The sequence below is a fragment of the Schistocerca piceifrons genome, chromosome 8, assembly GCF_021461385.2.
Source record: "Schistocerca piceifrons isolate TAMUIC-IGC-003096 chromosome 8, iqSchPice1.1, whole genome shotgun sequence".
Taxonomy (NCBI): domain Eukaryota; kingdom Metazoa; phylum Arthropoda; class Insecta; order Orthoptera; family Acrididae; genus Schistocerca; species Schistocerca piceifrons.
In genome coordinates this window covers 414,303,679-414,316,418 of record NC_060145.1, presented here as the reverse complement: position 1 = coordinate 414,316,418, position 12,740 = coordinate 414,303,679, and the positions used below count along the sequence as shown (strand labels likewise).

Sequence of the window (12,740 nt, the reverse complement as noted above, 5' to 3'; positions counted from 1 at the left end):
TCATTTCCAGCATAGTACGAGAGGCGTTTAATAAGTAATACGACACAATTTTTTTTCTGTGCCAATGTCTGTCGAAAAAATGCGGAATTTATTGTGAGGCATCGTGGAGTATTCCTTCCACAGCCCCTATAATTTCCAATTGGTGGCGGCGCTATACGTAACCTTCGAAATGGCGTCTGTAACGGAGGTGAGCTCCAAGCAGAGAGTTTCTTTCGGCGGAAAATCAAAGTATCGTAGATATTCATAGGCGCTTGCCGACTGTCTGTGAAAATCTGACAGTGAACAAAAGCACGATGAGTCGTTGGGCGAGGCACCTGTCAGCATCGCAACGCGGTCGCGCCAATCTGTCCGATCTCTCGCGTGCCGAGCGGACTCTCTCATTCGAGGAGATCGACATATAACAATGAAACACCTCGCTGCTCAGCTGGATGTCTCTGTTGGTAGTTGGTTCAAATGGCTCTGAGCACTATGGGACATAACATCTATGGTCATCAGTCCCCTAGAACTTAGAACTACTTAAACCTAACTAACCTAAGGACATCACACAACACCCAGTCATCATTAGGCAGAGAAAATCCCCGACCCCGCCGGGAATCGAACCCGGGAACCCGGGCGCGGGAAGCGAGAACGCTACCGCACGACCTCGAGCTGCGGACTGGTTGGTAGTGCTGACCCCCAGTGGGGGGTACTTAAAGGTGTGTACCCATTGGGTTCCTCGCCGCCTAACAGGAGAAGGATTTCGCGGCTTCCATTTATTTGGCCGGATGAAGGATGCACTCCGTGGGAACCAGTAAGTGGATGCTGAGAAAGTCATTGACGCAGCAAGACGTTGGCCCTGACGGCGACTTGTGGAGTGGTACCATGTGAGAGTACAGAGCCTCCCAGTAACGTGTTGTGCCGTAAGGCATCGCATTGAACGGAGCTTATTTTGAAAAGTAGGTCTTGTTGCAAAAAGAGTGGAGAACAATATGGTGTACTTGAATCCTGAATAAAACCAAACTGCTTTCGGAAAAAGTGTGTTGTATTACTTACTGAAATCCCCTCGTACCTAAGGACCCGTTTCTTAGGTAATTAACTAGCGTCTGTTTTATAGTGTCATTTGTAAACTTTTTCCAGGAGCTTTATTTGAAACACACTGTGGGTTTACGACAGTTACTGGGTGTAGCGGAGTGGCTGCAGCGTGGCCACCTCCTGGCTGAAGTCGCTCTCCGGGTCCTCCAGCAGGTGGACGGCGTCTTCTACGAGGCGACGGCTGGCGTCGCGACGTGCCTCGCCCTTCTCCAGAACCTTCTCCAGCACCGCCCGCAGCTGCTCCGCCGCGTTCAGCTGCGACGTCCCCTCCAGCCAGCGTATCATCGAGTCAGAGAAACCCTGCGGCCACAGACATTGACACTGAGCCAGCGTGCAGCCGTGAACGTTAACGGAAAGCCACGCAAGAGAACTTTGTCGAAGATATACATCACATTCATAGAAGACTGGAATGTTACTATTTACTAGATGGGTACTGCTGAACGTGGGTGTTGCTATACTAATACTGTTGATGGAACCGTTTTTTTTTCCTTTCTTTTTGTCGACCTTGCAATCAGGCCCATCTACTGCGCGAATATTTGTTCAGTTAGTGGCATTTTATATGATGTATGAATGAGTTTATACACACGAGGTGTGACGGATATAAGAACAGACATATTGACATGTGGTACCTTAACACATGCACACACCAGTGTGTTTGTTGTGTCTCTGTTTCTGGAAGATAGTTGGTCCCTGAATGCATGTCTGATTTCAGAATATGTGTATCGGCCTCAGCTTCCATATGATACTAGTTTCTGTGAATACTTAGGTCAGCCTGTGTGCTATAGCATTATATATGTATGGCAAAAGAGAGCAAAAACATCTACGTTAGTACACAAATTAATCAAAGAACTGAGCAACGTAAGCGCAAAGAAAAGTGAATAAACAAGTGTAATAGTGTTTTCCACGTGTTTTCCTGCGATTCGCCTCAGTTACGTCCCTTCATTAAGTCCAGCACTAGTAGGACAATAAGAAAGAGAGCCATGCTATATTTTCATTACCACTCAACAAATCAAGGAAATGTTCATCAGCCATTAATTCCTGTATTTGCTGTTGTACAAATATTCCCTCCTTAGTTTTTGCTACTCTGATCCTTGGAAGCGTATCTTGCAAATACGTAAATCCATTGCTTTCATTAAGGTTTTCGTAAGACTCAATTCCTCGTGGAAGCAGACGAACATTTTTCGCGTCAGCAGGTGGAATCTTCTTCTCTCCACGTAGCAGTTTTTCCGAGCAGGCCATTTTTTCCAAGAACAAAGGTTTCTTCTGCCTTACGTCCCATTCGCATATAAAGCAGCAGTACTTTGTGTACCCGAGCTACAAGTCGAGCAGAGTTGCAATAACCTCACGATCTCCACATATGCCATTTGTATTGTATTGAATATGTGTGAACAGCAGTTTAAAGTTCTCAGGTATCTGCTTAATGTTAACGGCATGAACAATCGGAACAGAAGGAAATTTATTACCATTGTGGAGAAGTATTGCTTTCAGACTATACACTCACTTTCATATCAGGAAGAAGATTCCTCTCTTTTAATCGTGAAGCTAGAAGATCATCCTTTTGCTTAGACACTTTTAAATCACTAATAAGGTCGTTGAGATCCCTTCAGAAGATTCACAGAGAGGGTGTGTACGGAATGTTGAGTCTGGATACATATCTTCTTCTGTGTCTTATAGGTGTTCGTCACGTTGTCATCCTCACTCTTTGTCACATTCTCAGGAGGCAGTTTTCTTTGTTTTGGAGGTGATTTCACATATTTTTGTCTCACAGAAATAACAGTTTGTTGTGTGATCCATTGGTTCGGCCAGGTCATGGGGGCACCAAAGGACATGGGACGTGATGCTTTTAACCAGCCGGACGGGAGTGTAACACATGTCAAACAGCATATATGGGAGGGCCATTTTCTTGTCTTTTTCGCCAACCTTACAACCAAAATGAAGTTCATAGCATTATGTATTTTAGACGATTAAGTTTTCGTGTTTGTGATTTCAGAGTGAACTCACCACAGATATAACGAAATGAACTGGGTTATTTCTACAAGTACTAGGCATTCCTTCTTCTGAATTCACGCAACACACAAACCTTCACGAACCTACAGGAACTCAACTCACAAGGTCAGAGCTCTCTGAGACTGATGCGACAAACACAATGCGCTACAATATAGTGTGAACATCGCTCATCGACCTCTTTCGTGTCCTAGTGGTGAATGTCGGAAATGAGGGTCACGTATGGAATTCCTTGCACGTATTTCTATTTTTTACTAACAATTACATCTGCAATAAATGAATGCAAATTAAGTAAACAATACCAAAGCAACCAGTGTGCAGAATTTTCAAGTTCTTTTATAGATAGAAGAAAAAATACTGAGCCCGATAGGCAAAATCGGGTTTCATTTTAGAATTCAGTAATTCTCTGCTAAGAAAACAATTCAAATTCCTTGTGACAGAAATGTTGTTGACCTTTGTTTGTAAACAGGAAAATTGACACACTCTGACGCCACAGAGTGAAATTATTTAATACTAACACGGAAAAGGGAGTACTATTGTTTTGATCACTTCACTTTTAAAGGTATTTGGGTTTTAAACGTTTGCTTTCTACTCTTCCACGCACAACATAACTCCATGCTTTCCACTCATTTGTCACCACAGCTTTCCTTTTCTTCAGTTGTACATCCCCCGCGAAGGAAACATAAAGAAGTGAACAAAGTTCTAGCCACACTGAATGCAATACGTTTATTTAACATATATGCAATGATACAGTTTGTAGTTTTTTCTGTCTCATGAAAGACGATTTACACAACAGAATACCCTGAGCGAGTAGAGATGGGACATTCATTTTCATAGGACAAGGACATTAATACGTTCTGCAGAAATGATTAGCATTTCAGACACCATAGTTAACTATGCACCCTGTTGCCTAGTAGACACAGGGTCCGCCATGGACCCTGATAACTTGTTCCGTGCGCAGTGGTATCGACGCGTATAAAACGCGAATGACGTCCTGTGGTACAGCCATCGATGCTGCTTCCACCTGGTTCCAAAATTTGTCTGTGGTGGTTGGCATTGGCAACTTGTTACACCATATCCCATACACTTTCGACTGGCCATAAGCCTGGTTATCTGGTGGGCCAGGACAAAGAGTTGACACCCAGTGATACCAAGATGGCACGAGTTCATGAAGGAACATGTGATCGTTCGTTGTTGAAAAATGGTGTCTGAGATATTGTGCAGAAAGCATATGGCTGCGGGTCGCAGGATGTCTTTCATGTAGGTCATGCTGGTCACAGTGCCCTGGACACCCACCATGGTTTGTTGCTGTACCCAATAGCACCCCACATCATAAGGCCTTGAGTTGGTGTTTTATGTCTTGTGCGAATACAGTCCCTGTGATGCCGCTTTCCCTGTCTTGGGCAAACCAAATTGCTGTCATCATTTTCAAACAATCAGAAACTAAGTTCGTCCAAAGCACTATCTGACGCCATTCCTGTCTCCAGTGAAGTCGTTGTATATACCACTGCCGTGTGGCATGTTTCAGCACATTCGTCAAAGGTAGAACGATGCCCACGGAACCCAGCCGTAACAAATGGCGATGGACTGTCAGGATTAGATGTTTATCTTCTCGGTGGGTGGTCTGGTTGGTGCGACCTGACCCATTTCGTTGTGGTCCACGGCCTTCCGTGAACTATTCTGCACGCACCCGTTGCACTGTCGAAATATTTAGACCACACGGTCGGCAGTTTCGTGGATGAATGTATCACATTTTCTCGTGCCAATAATGCGAACTTTTTCAAAATCACTGACTTGACGCTACGGTCCACACTTACGTCTGAGAGGCATTCTGCACGTGTGCTCAAGTCACATTGACCCGTTACCTTCGGTTTATAGCGACAACGAGAGCCGCAGCCTCATTTTACCAGTAACTGGTGTTGCGGCGCAATATCGATGTTGAGCTCGGTTCAAATGCTAATCGTTTCTGCAGAACATACTAAAGTACAGGTCCTGTGAAGATGAAGGTCCTATCTCCAGTCCTCAGGGTGTTCTGGTTTTCTGAGCATGACTTTATTTTAAACCGCTTATAACTATTTGTACCATGTCTGATCATAATTATTATGTCCAGCGTTAATACAACTGTAATTGAAGGATATGTGCCCTTTGATAAACAATGTACTACAAAATCATTGGGCAGGCCAGTATTAGAAAATAACAAAAGAAGAATTCACCATGGCCCTGACTCGAACTCTCGAACCCGGTGTTGTAATGCTAAATTCTACTCTCTGCAGTGACTAGGCACCACATATACACAATGCAATGACTGGACAACACACTTTTGCATCGCAGAACGAATACACTTGCCCTACATGTGATAACATTATTACCAAATTACCTTTCTTTGAGGTCCATTTTCTGTCGAAAATATGGATTGAACCAAATTTTGTCAGTCATCTGGGCCAGAGTTAATTTTTCGCTCTGCAGCGGAGTGAGCATTGATGTGAAACTTCCTGGCAGATTAAAACTGGGGATCCTCGTCTTTCGCTAGCAAGTGGTTTATCAACTGAGCTACCCAAGCAGGACAAGGTCGTGAGTTCGAATCTCCATCCGGCACACAGTTTTAATCTGCCAGGCCGTTTGATATCAGCGCTCACTCCACTGATTATGGAAACATCCCCCAGGTTGTTGCTAGGAAATTGGAATTTTGTGGTAAGGTCTCATGGGACCAAACTGCTAAGGTCATCGGTCCTTAAGCTTACACACTACTTAAACTAAGGACAACACATACACCCTGCCCGAGGGAGGACTGGAACCTCCGACGGGGGAGCCGCACGGACCGTGACAAGGCGCCTCAGACCGTACGGCTACGCCGCGCGGCCGGTTGTTGCTAGGCCTTGTCTCTTCAACATCCTTTGTTCTACGAATGCTGGTCCGCAAGTTCCTCAGGAGACATTTATGAATTTTGGAAATTATATCATCTCGGACACATCGTGTTTCACAAGGGTGAACTTATTGATCCTGAGTTGGCCGTCTGACATCTGACAATTCTAGCACGCACCATCGTGCCTGTGAGTCAAATTAGCTTTGCCAGGCCAGTGAACGGGTGCACCTCACACTGAAATCTGCCGGGATTTCAGGGCCCTGATACAGAAGTTCCCCACCGTCTAATAATCAGAACGCAAGCCCACGTATTCTGCAAATGTTCGTGGACGCGTCAGAACATTGCAGCTGCCGCAGCGCGTCGCTTCTCGCCCACATTGCCGCTGTCACCTGAATCCAGGTCAAAGGGTAAAGTAGTGCTGCACAGGCGTAGGGGTGATAAATGACATTCACGGCTCCCTGTTCACCAGGAACCATAGTTTCTGGTGGACTTGTTCATAGTTGATTCCATTTGAATAGAATTGGGCCTCAGAGTGGATTCATGAAAAAAGTCAATTTGCGTTGTAAAAGGGATTAACTCACGGGAGAATCTGTATAGCTTCTACCCCAATGATTGTTTTGCCAAACAAGCAACATCCCTTTTCTGATTTGTGTTTTTCGTTCTTTTTTGTAAGATACATCAGCTTGCTATAATCATAAAAGAATTAATCAAAACTTGACATTATTTTTGTACACTTAAATACGCCACGAAACTTCCTGGCAGATTAAAACTGTGTGCCCGACCGAGACTCGAACTCGGGACCTTTGCAGGAGAGCTTCTGTAAAATTTGGAAGGCAGGAGACGAGGTACTGGCAAAAGTAAAGCTGTGAGTACCGGGCATGAGTCGTGTTTCGGTAGCTCAGTTGGTAGAGCACTTGCCCGCGAAAGGCAAAGGTCCCGAGTTCGAGTCTCGGTCGGGCACACAGTTTTAATCTGCCAGGAAGTTTCATATCAGCGCACACTCCGCTGCAGAGTGAAAATCTCATTCTTAAATACGCCACTGTTCGCAATTGTTCACTGTTTTTATTTTATTGTGGCGATACGTGGGAGCACCGACAATTCAAGGTTCAATGTTATCAAATAAGTTGATCTGATTGTAATTTTGAGCTCCAAAAACAAAAGTGCCACGAGAAAATTCACTAGTTTCATATATGAAAATTGAGGCTGAAGCTCATGATTTTAAGTTATAGAATATAATGCTTTTCTTTATGTAAATATAATAACATTTACCATCACTAGGACATATATTTATGATAAAGCAGACGACAGCTTGCAATATATCGGAGATACTTATTTCCCCGCTATATCGATATCGAAATGGCAGTATTGAGTGCAGACCATTTTTATTTTTATTATATTTTTTGCGATTTTCGGTAAATATATGAAATTATTCTTTGAAACTGAAGTATACTTTTGCTTTCACTGTGTGAAGGAGTTTTACTACCTTTTGCGCTCTCGTGAAGTCAATCTTTCTCCTCGTGTGTGAACAAGAATAGGTGGCACAAAGAAGAAGTCCGGTTGCACATGGGTTGCCGGTGTGAATGAAATAACAAGATTTACGATGTGGAGAAATAGCACACCAGTTGCATTAAAAAATTTTTTTTCAATGCAACTAGTGTGCTATTTCTTCACATCGGCACTCTTCAGAAACAGTTGCTGCAAAAGATGACAATAATCTAAAAGACCAATATTGGTTTTTGCGGTGGGCGGAGACCTGTGAGGGTATGTGCGGACGTAATCGGCGCTCGGCGCTGCCAACGGAAACTGCAACGTTTAACTTCAACATGCAATTTTGACACTACAGTTTACTACTTATGTCTGACGAAACCGGACGAAGGACCCATCGGACACTTTTCATTGTGCCACTTACATGCAATTGTCATTGTTAGGAAAGTGGTTATCGCCAAGCTTCAATGTGCATCGTTTCCCTTTTAATTTTTGCTCTAAGGGGGATGAGCGGGTAGATAGTTTTGTTGATGGCATATGTATATTTTTTTGAATCATCAGTCTGTTGACTAGTATGATGATGATGATTAGTGTTTTAGGGCGCACAACAGCGAGGTTATCGGCGCCCGACTAGTATGATGCGACCCGCCACGAATTCCTCTCCTATGCCAATCTCTTCACCACAGCGTAGCAGCGCGGTCTAGGGCGCTTTGCCACGGTATTCACACGCCACGGAGGTTCGAGTCCTCCCGCGGGCATGGGTGTGTGCGTTGTCTTTAGCGTAAGTTAGCTTAAGTTAGATTAAGTAGTGTTTAAGCCTAGTGACCGATGACCTCAGCAGTGTGGTCCCATAGGAACTTACACTAAATCAACGTAGCACTTGCAACCTACATCCTCAATTATTTGCTGGATATATTCCACTCTGTCTTCTTCCACAGCTTTGCCCTCTACAGTTCCCTCTAGTACCATGGAAGTCATTACCTGATGCCTTAACAAATGTCCTATCATCCTGTCCCTTGTCAGTGTTTTCTACATATCCCTTTCCTCCCTCATTCCTTACCTTATGAGTTCACCTGATTTACAACATCCGCCTGTAGCAACACATCTCAACTGCTTCGATTCTCTTCTGTTCCAGTTCTCCGACAGTTCATGTTTCACTACCCTACAATGCTGTCCTGCAAACGTAGACTCTCAGAAATGTCTTCCTAAAATTAAGGTCTACGTTTGATACAAGGGGGAAGGGATGCCCTTTTTGCCAGTGTTATTCTGCATTTGTTGTCCTCCTTGCTCCGTCAGTTACTGATTATTTTGCAGAACTTCTTAACTTCATCTACTTGGTTACCGTCAATCCTGATGTTAACTTTCTCGATGTTCACATTTCTGCTACTTCTCATTGCTTTCATCTTTCTTCGGTTTAGCCGGCCGGTGTGGACGAGCGGTTCTAGGCGCTTCAGTGTGGAACCGCGCGACCGCTACGGTCGTAGGTTCGAATCCTGCCTCGGGCATGGATGTGTGTGATGTCCTTAGGTTAGTTAGGTTTAAGTAGTTCTAAGTTCTAGGGGACCGATGACCTCATAAGTTAAGTCCCATAGTGCTCATAGCCGTTTGAACCATTTTTCTTCAGTTTACTCTCAATTCTCAATCTGTACACATTATAATTTTCTTCCTATTCAAGAGAGCATGTAATTCTTCTTCATTCCAATCAGGATAGCAATGTCATCAGCGAATCGTATCATTGATATCTTTTCACTCTGAATTCTAATCGCACTCCTCAACCTTTCTTTTATTTCGATAATTTGTTGATGCACAGAATATCTAATAATAAATCAATATTAACATTTTCGAAATATCGGTGACCGATAATGATACTATATATAGCGGATTAACTATATTTTTAAAAATATGAATGAAACTTTCCTGCAGATTAAAAGTGGTCTTAAGACTGGGATTCGAAACTCAATTTTCGTGACGCACATATAAACACCAAATCATCCCACAGATGATATTTTCCGTGGGATTGAAGGTTCGCTGATTCGTGATTTGGGGAGAGTGGAGAGCAGTTTTTTTGCCATCTCGTATCTAGATAACCTTCTGAAAGAATTTTACATATTTAGTCATTGCCTTTACCTGTTATCAGTTTTATTGCTCGTTCCATTGTTAAGGTAATTATTCCTTGATGCAGTAGCAGATTCCCCACTAAACTGTCCATTTTTGTGATAAAGGTTTTCACAGACCTCCTCACCTATTATGTTTTGTACTTCTTCATAGGTCCACTTAGGTTTAAACCTTCTTAGACAGCAGCCCAGTTGAAATAATTCGGCCGGCAGGGGTGGCCGAGCGGTTCTAGGCGCTACAGTCTGGAACCGCGCGACCGCTACGGTCGCAGGTTGGAGTCCTGCCTCGGGCATGTGTGTGTGTGTGATGTCCTTAGGTTAGTTAGGTTTAAATAGTTCTAAGTTCTAGGGGACTGATGACCTCAGAAGTTAAGTCTCATAGTGCTCAGAGCCATTTTTTTGAAATAATTCCATTTTCTTTCTGACCATGTCTCACTGTTAAGCGCGATGTGCCCTCTACGTAAACGTTCAGAAACATCTTACACGGCTCCAGAGTCATTAGAGTGATCACTGCTTCATCACCTCTGCCCGCCTATAGCTGATATCTTCTTTGCTTTGGCCATTCTGTGTAGTATTACGTCCTAGGTATGATAATTTGTTTAATTTCGCCAGCTACTGGCTTGATATTAAGCAAGTCGGCATTCTCTTTCCGCTGAACTGCATAACTTCCCTCTTTTCTTTGTTTAATACACTGCCTGACGACAAATTGAAGCACCCATAAGTGGGAGAGGAAACGATGCTTGACGAATTGAGAGGCTATGTGATAGCAAAATCAAGTCAAATTCATAAAAAAACTTGGCAGTAAGAGTCCACTTGTCATTATGACATCGCACCCAGTCTGACATGAATGCCTGTTCTGATTAGGTTGGTAAGAATGTCGTAAGGCCGTCATATCATCTCCTGAGACAAGCTGACGCACAAATGTTGTAACTGGTTCTTGATATCTTCGATACTCGCAACGCTTCAGAGTTGACGCACAAACTGGTCATACACTTTCTAGCGGCGTCAGATCTGGGGACCTCCCAGGACCACGGAAGTAGCTCAGCATCATGCATACAGTTCTTTAAGATGGATGTGAAGTATGGGCAGGCATTGCCACCACCAGCATACTCTAGCATGAGAGGTAATATATGAAGACGCATACTGCTAGGCCGTCGGAGTTCCCTCAGTCACTAAGTCACGACCTGAAACCATACCCGATTGCTATTCATACCATGACGCCATGAGTAACGTGGTGCCTCTCCAAACATTGGAAGAACCGGACCCCATCCCAGGTAACTGCCACAATCGATGATGATATCCATGGTAGTGCTGACCACGATTCATAGCTAAACACAACGCGACGCCACTAACCTGCAGTCCATGCTTCCCGGTTATGCTTCAAATGGCTCTGAGGACTATGGGACTTAGCTTCTATGGTCATCAGTCCCCTAGAACTTAGAACTACTTAAAAATAACCAACCTATGGACATCACACACATCCATGCCCGAGGCAGGATTCGAACCTGCGACCGTAGCGGTCACGCGGTTCCAGACTGTAGCGCCTACAAACGCTCGGCCACCGCGGCCGTTTGTGTGGCGATGTTAACGGGACCCAAAGCATTGGATAGTCATTCCTTAGTCCGACTACAAATAATTTCCGAGTAATAGTGCGGGATGACACGAAATACTGCATGGTATCTGTTACTTAAGATGTCAGGTACGGATGTGAAGGGCTTACGATGTGCTTAAGTACAATACGATGGTCCTTTCTTACGTTGGTCAAACGCAGTCGACCGGAACATTGACGAGTATGAGTACCAAAATGTTCCCGTGCGGTCTAATATGGGGCCGCTGTGACATCCAAACGCTCGACGAATCTGGATACTGCACTATTGGACTAGCCCACCAAACAGACACCCGCAACGAGGTCCCTTTCAAACTCTGTCAGATGCTGATAACACTGTATGTATGAGTAGGTGGCATATCCATGTCCTTCACAGTAATCACTGACGCAGTTCACGCCCCTAATACTAGGTGTGATCAAAAAGTAACTGGAATTTTTATTTACTTTTTTGAAGAACCTTTGTTTATTCATCAGCATCAAATTTGTTCGCTTCAAAGTAATCCCTTTCAGATATAGTACACTTGTGCCAGCGCTTTTTCCAATCTTGCAAGCACTTCTGGAACTGACTTTTCGTTATGATATCCAGTTCTTTCAGCGATTCTGTTTTCATCTCATCAATCGTGGTAAAACGACATCCTGCATAGTTCTCTGCAGCCTCGGGAATAGAATGAAGTCGTAGAGGGCCACGTCCGGAGAATACGGTGGAGGAGGCAACACAATGGTTTCTCTGTCTGTTTTTCTCTTCCCTAACAAATCACGAACAAGCATTTAGGTGTGAGCGGGAGCACTGTCGCGATGCAATTTCCACGAGTGGTGTTGCCACGGTTCTGGTCGTTTTCTTCGGACTGCTTCACGCAAACGGCGCATAATTTCCAGATAGTATGCCTTATTGACTATAGGATGACATAAGGCGGGGACTTGTGATACACTACCCCGTTTTAATCGATGAAAACATGAGAATATTCAGACAAGACTGAACTTGTCGAATTTTTTTTCCGTCTTGGCTCTCCAGGCAATTTGAATTAGGATGATTGGACCTTGATTTCGACGTCATACTCATATACTCATGTTTCGTCAGCTATTACAAACTGTTCTGAAGTTATGGACCGCTGGCAACTTCATTCAGCAATTCCTGATCGATGTCTACACGATGTCATTACCGGTCGAAATTCAACAATTTCGGAACAAACTTCGCCACTACACGTTTCTTGCCCAAAACACCCGAAAAAATTGCTTGGCATAAGCCAAAGGATAAGCCAGCATCATCAGCAATCATTTTACTTAAAAAATTTCAACTTTTTAGTCAGTAACTGATGTGCTAGGGCGTTCAGGGCGGTGTTGTAGACCCTGTTTTAAGCGTTTATACCACTCGTAAACTTGTCTTCCTGACAGTAGATCGCTAAAAGCGACAGTCAACATTCCCAATGCGCTGCTGCACTTTGCTCCATTTTTGCAGTAAAATGTAAAGAAAATTCTTTAATCCATCTTTTTCGAAAGTAAAATTCCCACTGAAAATTGGAGACCGGTCGCTGTGGCCGAGCAGTTCTAGGCGTTTCAGTCGGAACCGCGCTGCTGCTACGGCCGCAGGTTCGAATCC

The 12,740-nt window shown here is 44.0% G+C and overlaps 1 protein-coding gene across 1 annotated transcript in view; it reads right to left on the bottom strand.

The window, feature by feature from the left end:
• Nucleotides 1-1,119: 1,119 nt before the first annotated feature.
• Nucleotides 1,120-12,740, bottom strand: part of LOC124712527 — a 68,997-nt gene continuing 57,376 nt past the window's right edge. Inside the window, exon 4 of the mRNA XM_047242841.1 lies at nt 1,120-1,371. Coding sequence (XP_047098797.1) covers nt 1,153-1,371 — 219 coding nt within the window. The 3' untranslated portion in view covers nt 1,120-1,152. The remainder of the gene's footprint in view (nt 1,372-12,740) is intronic.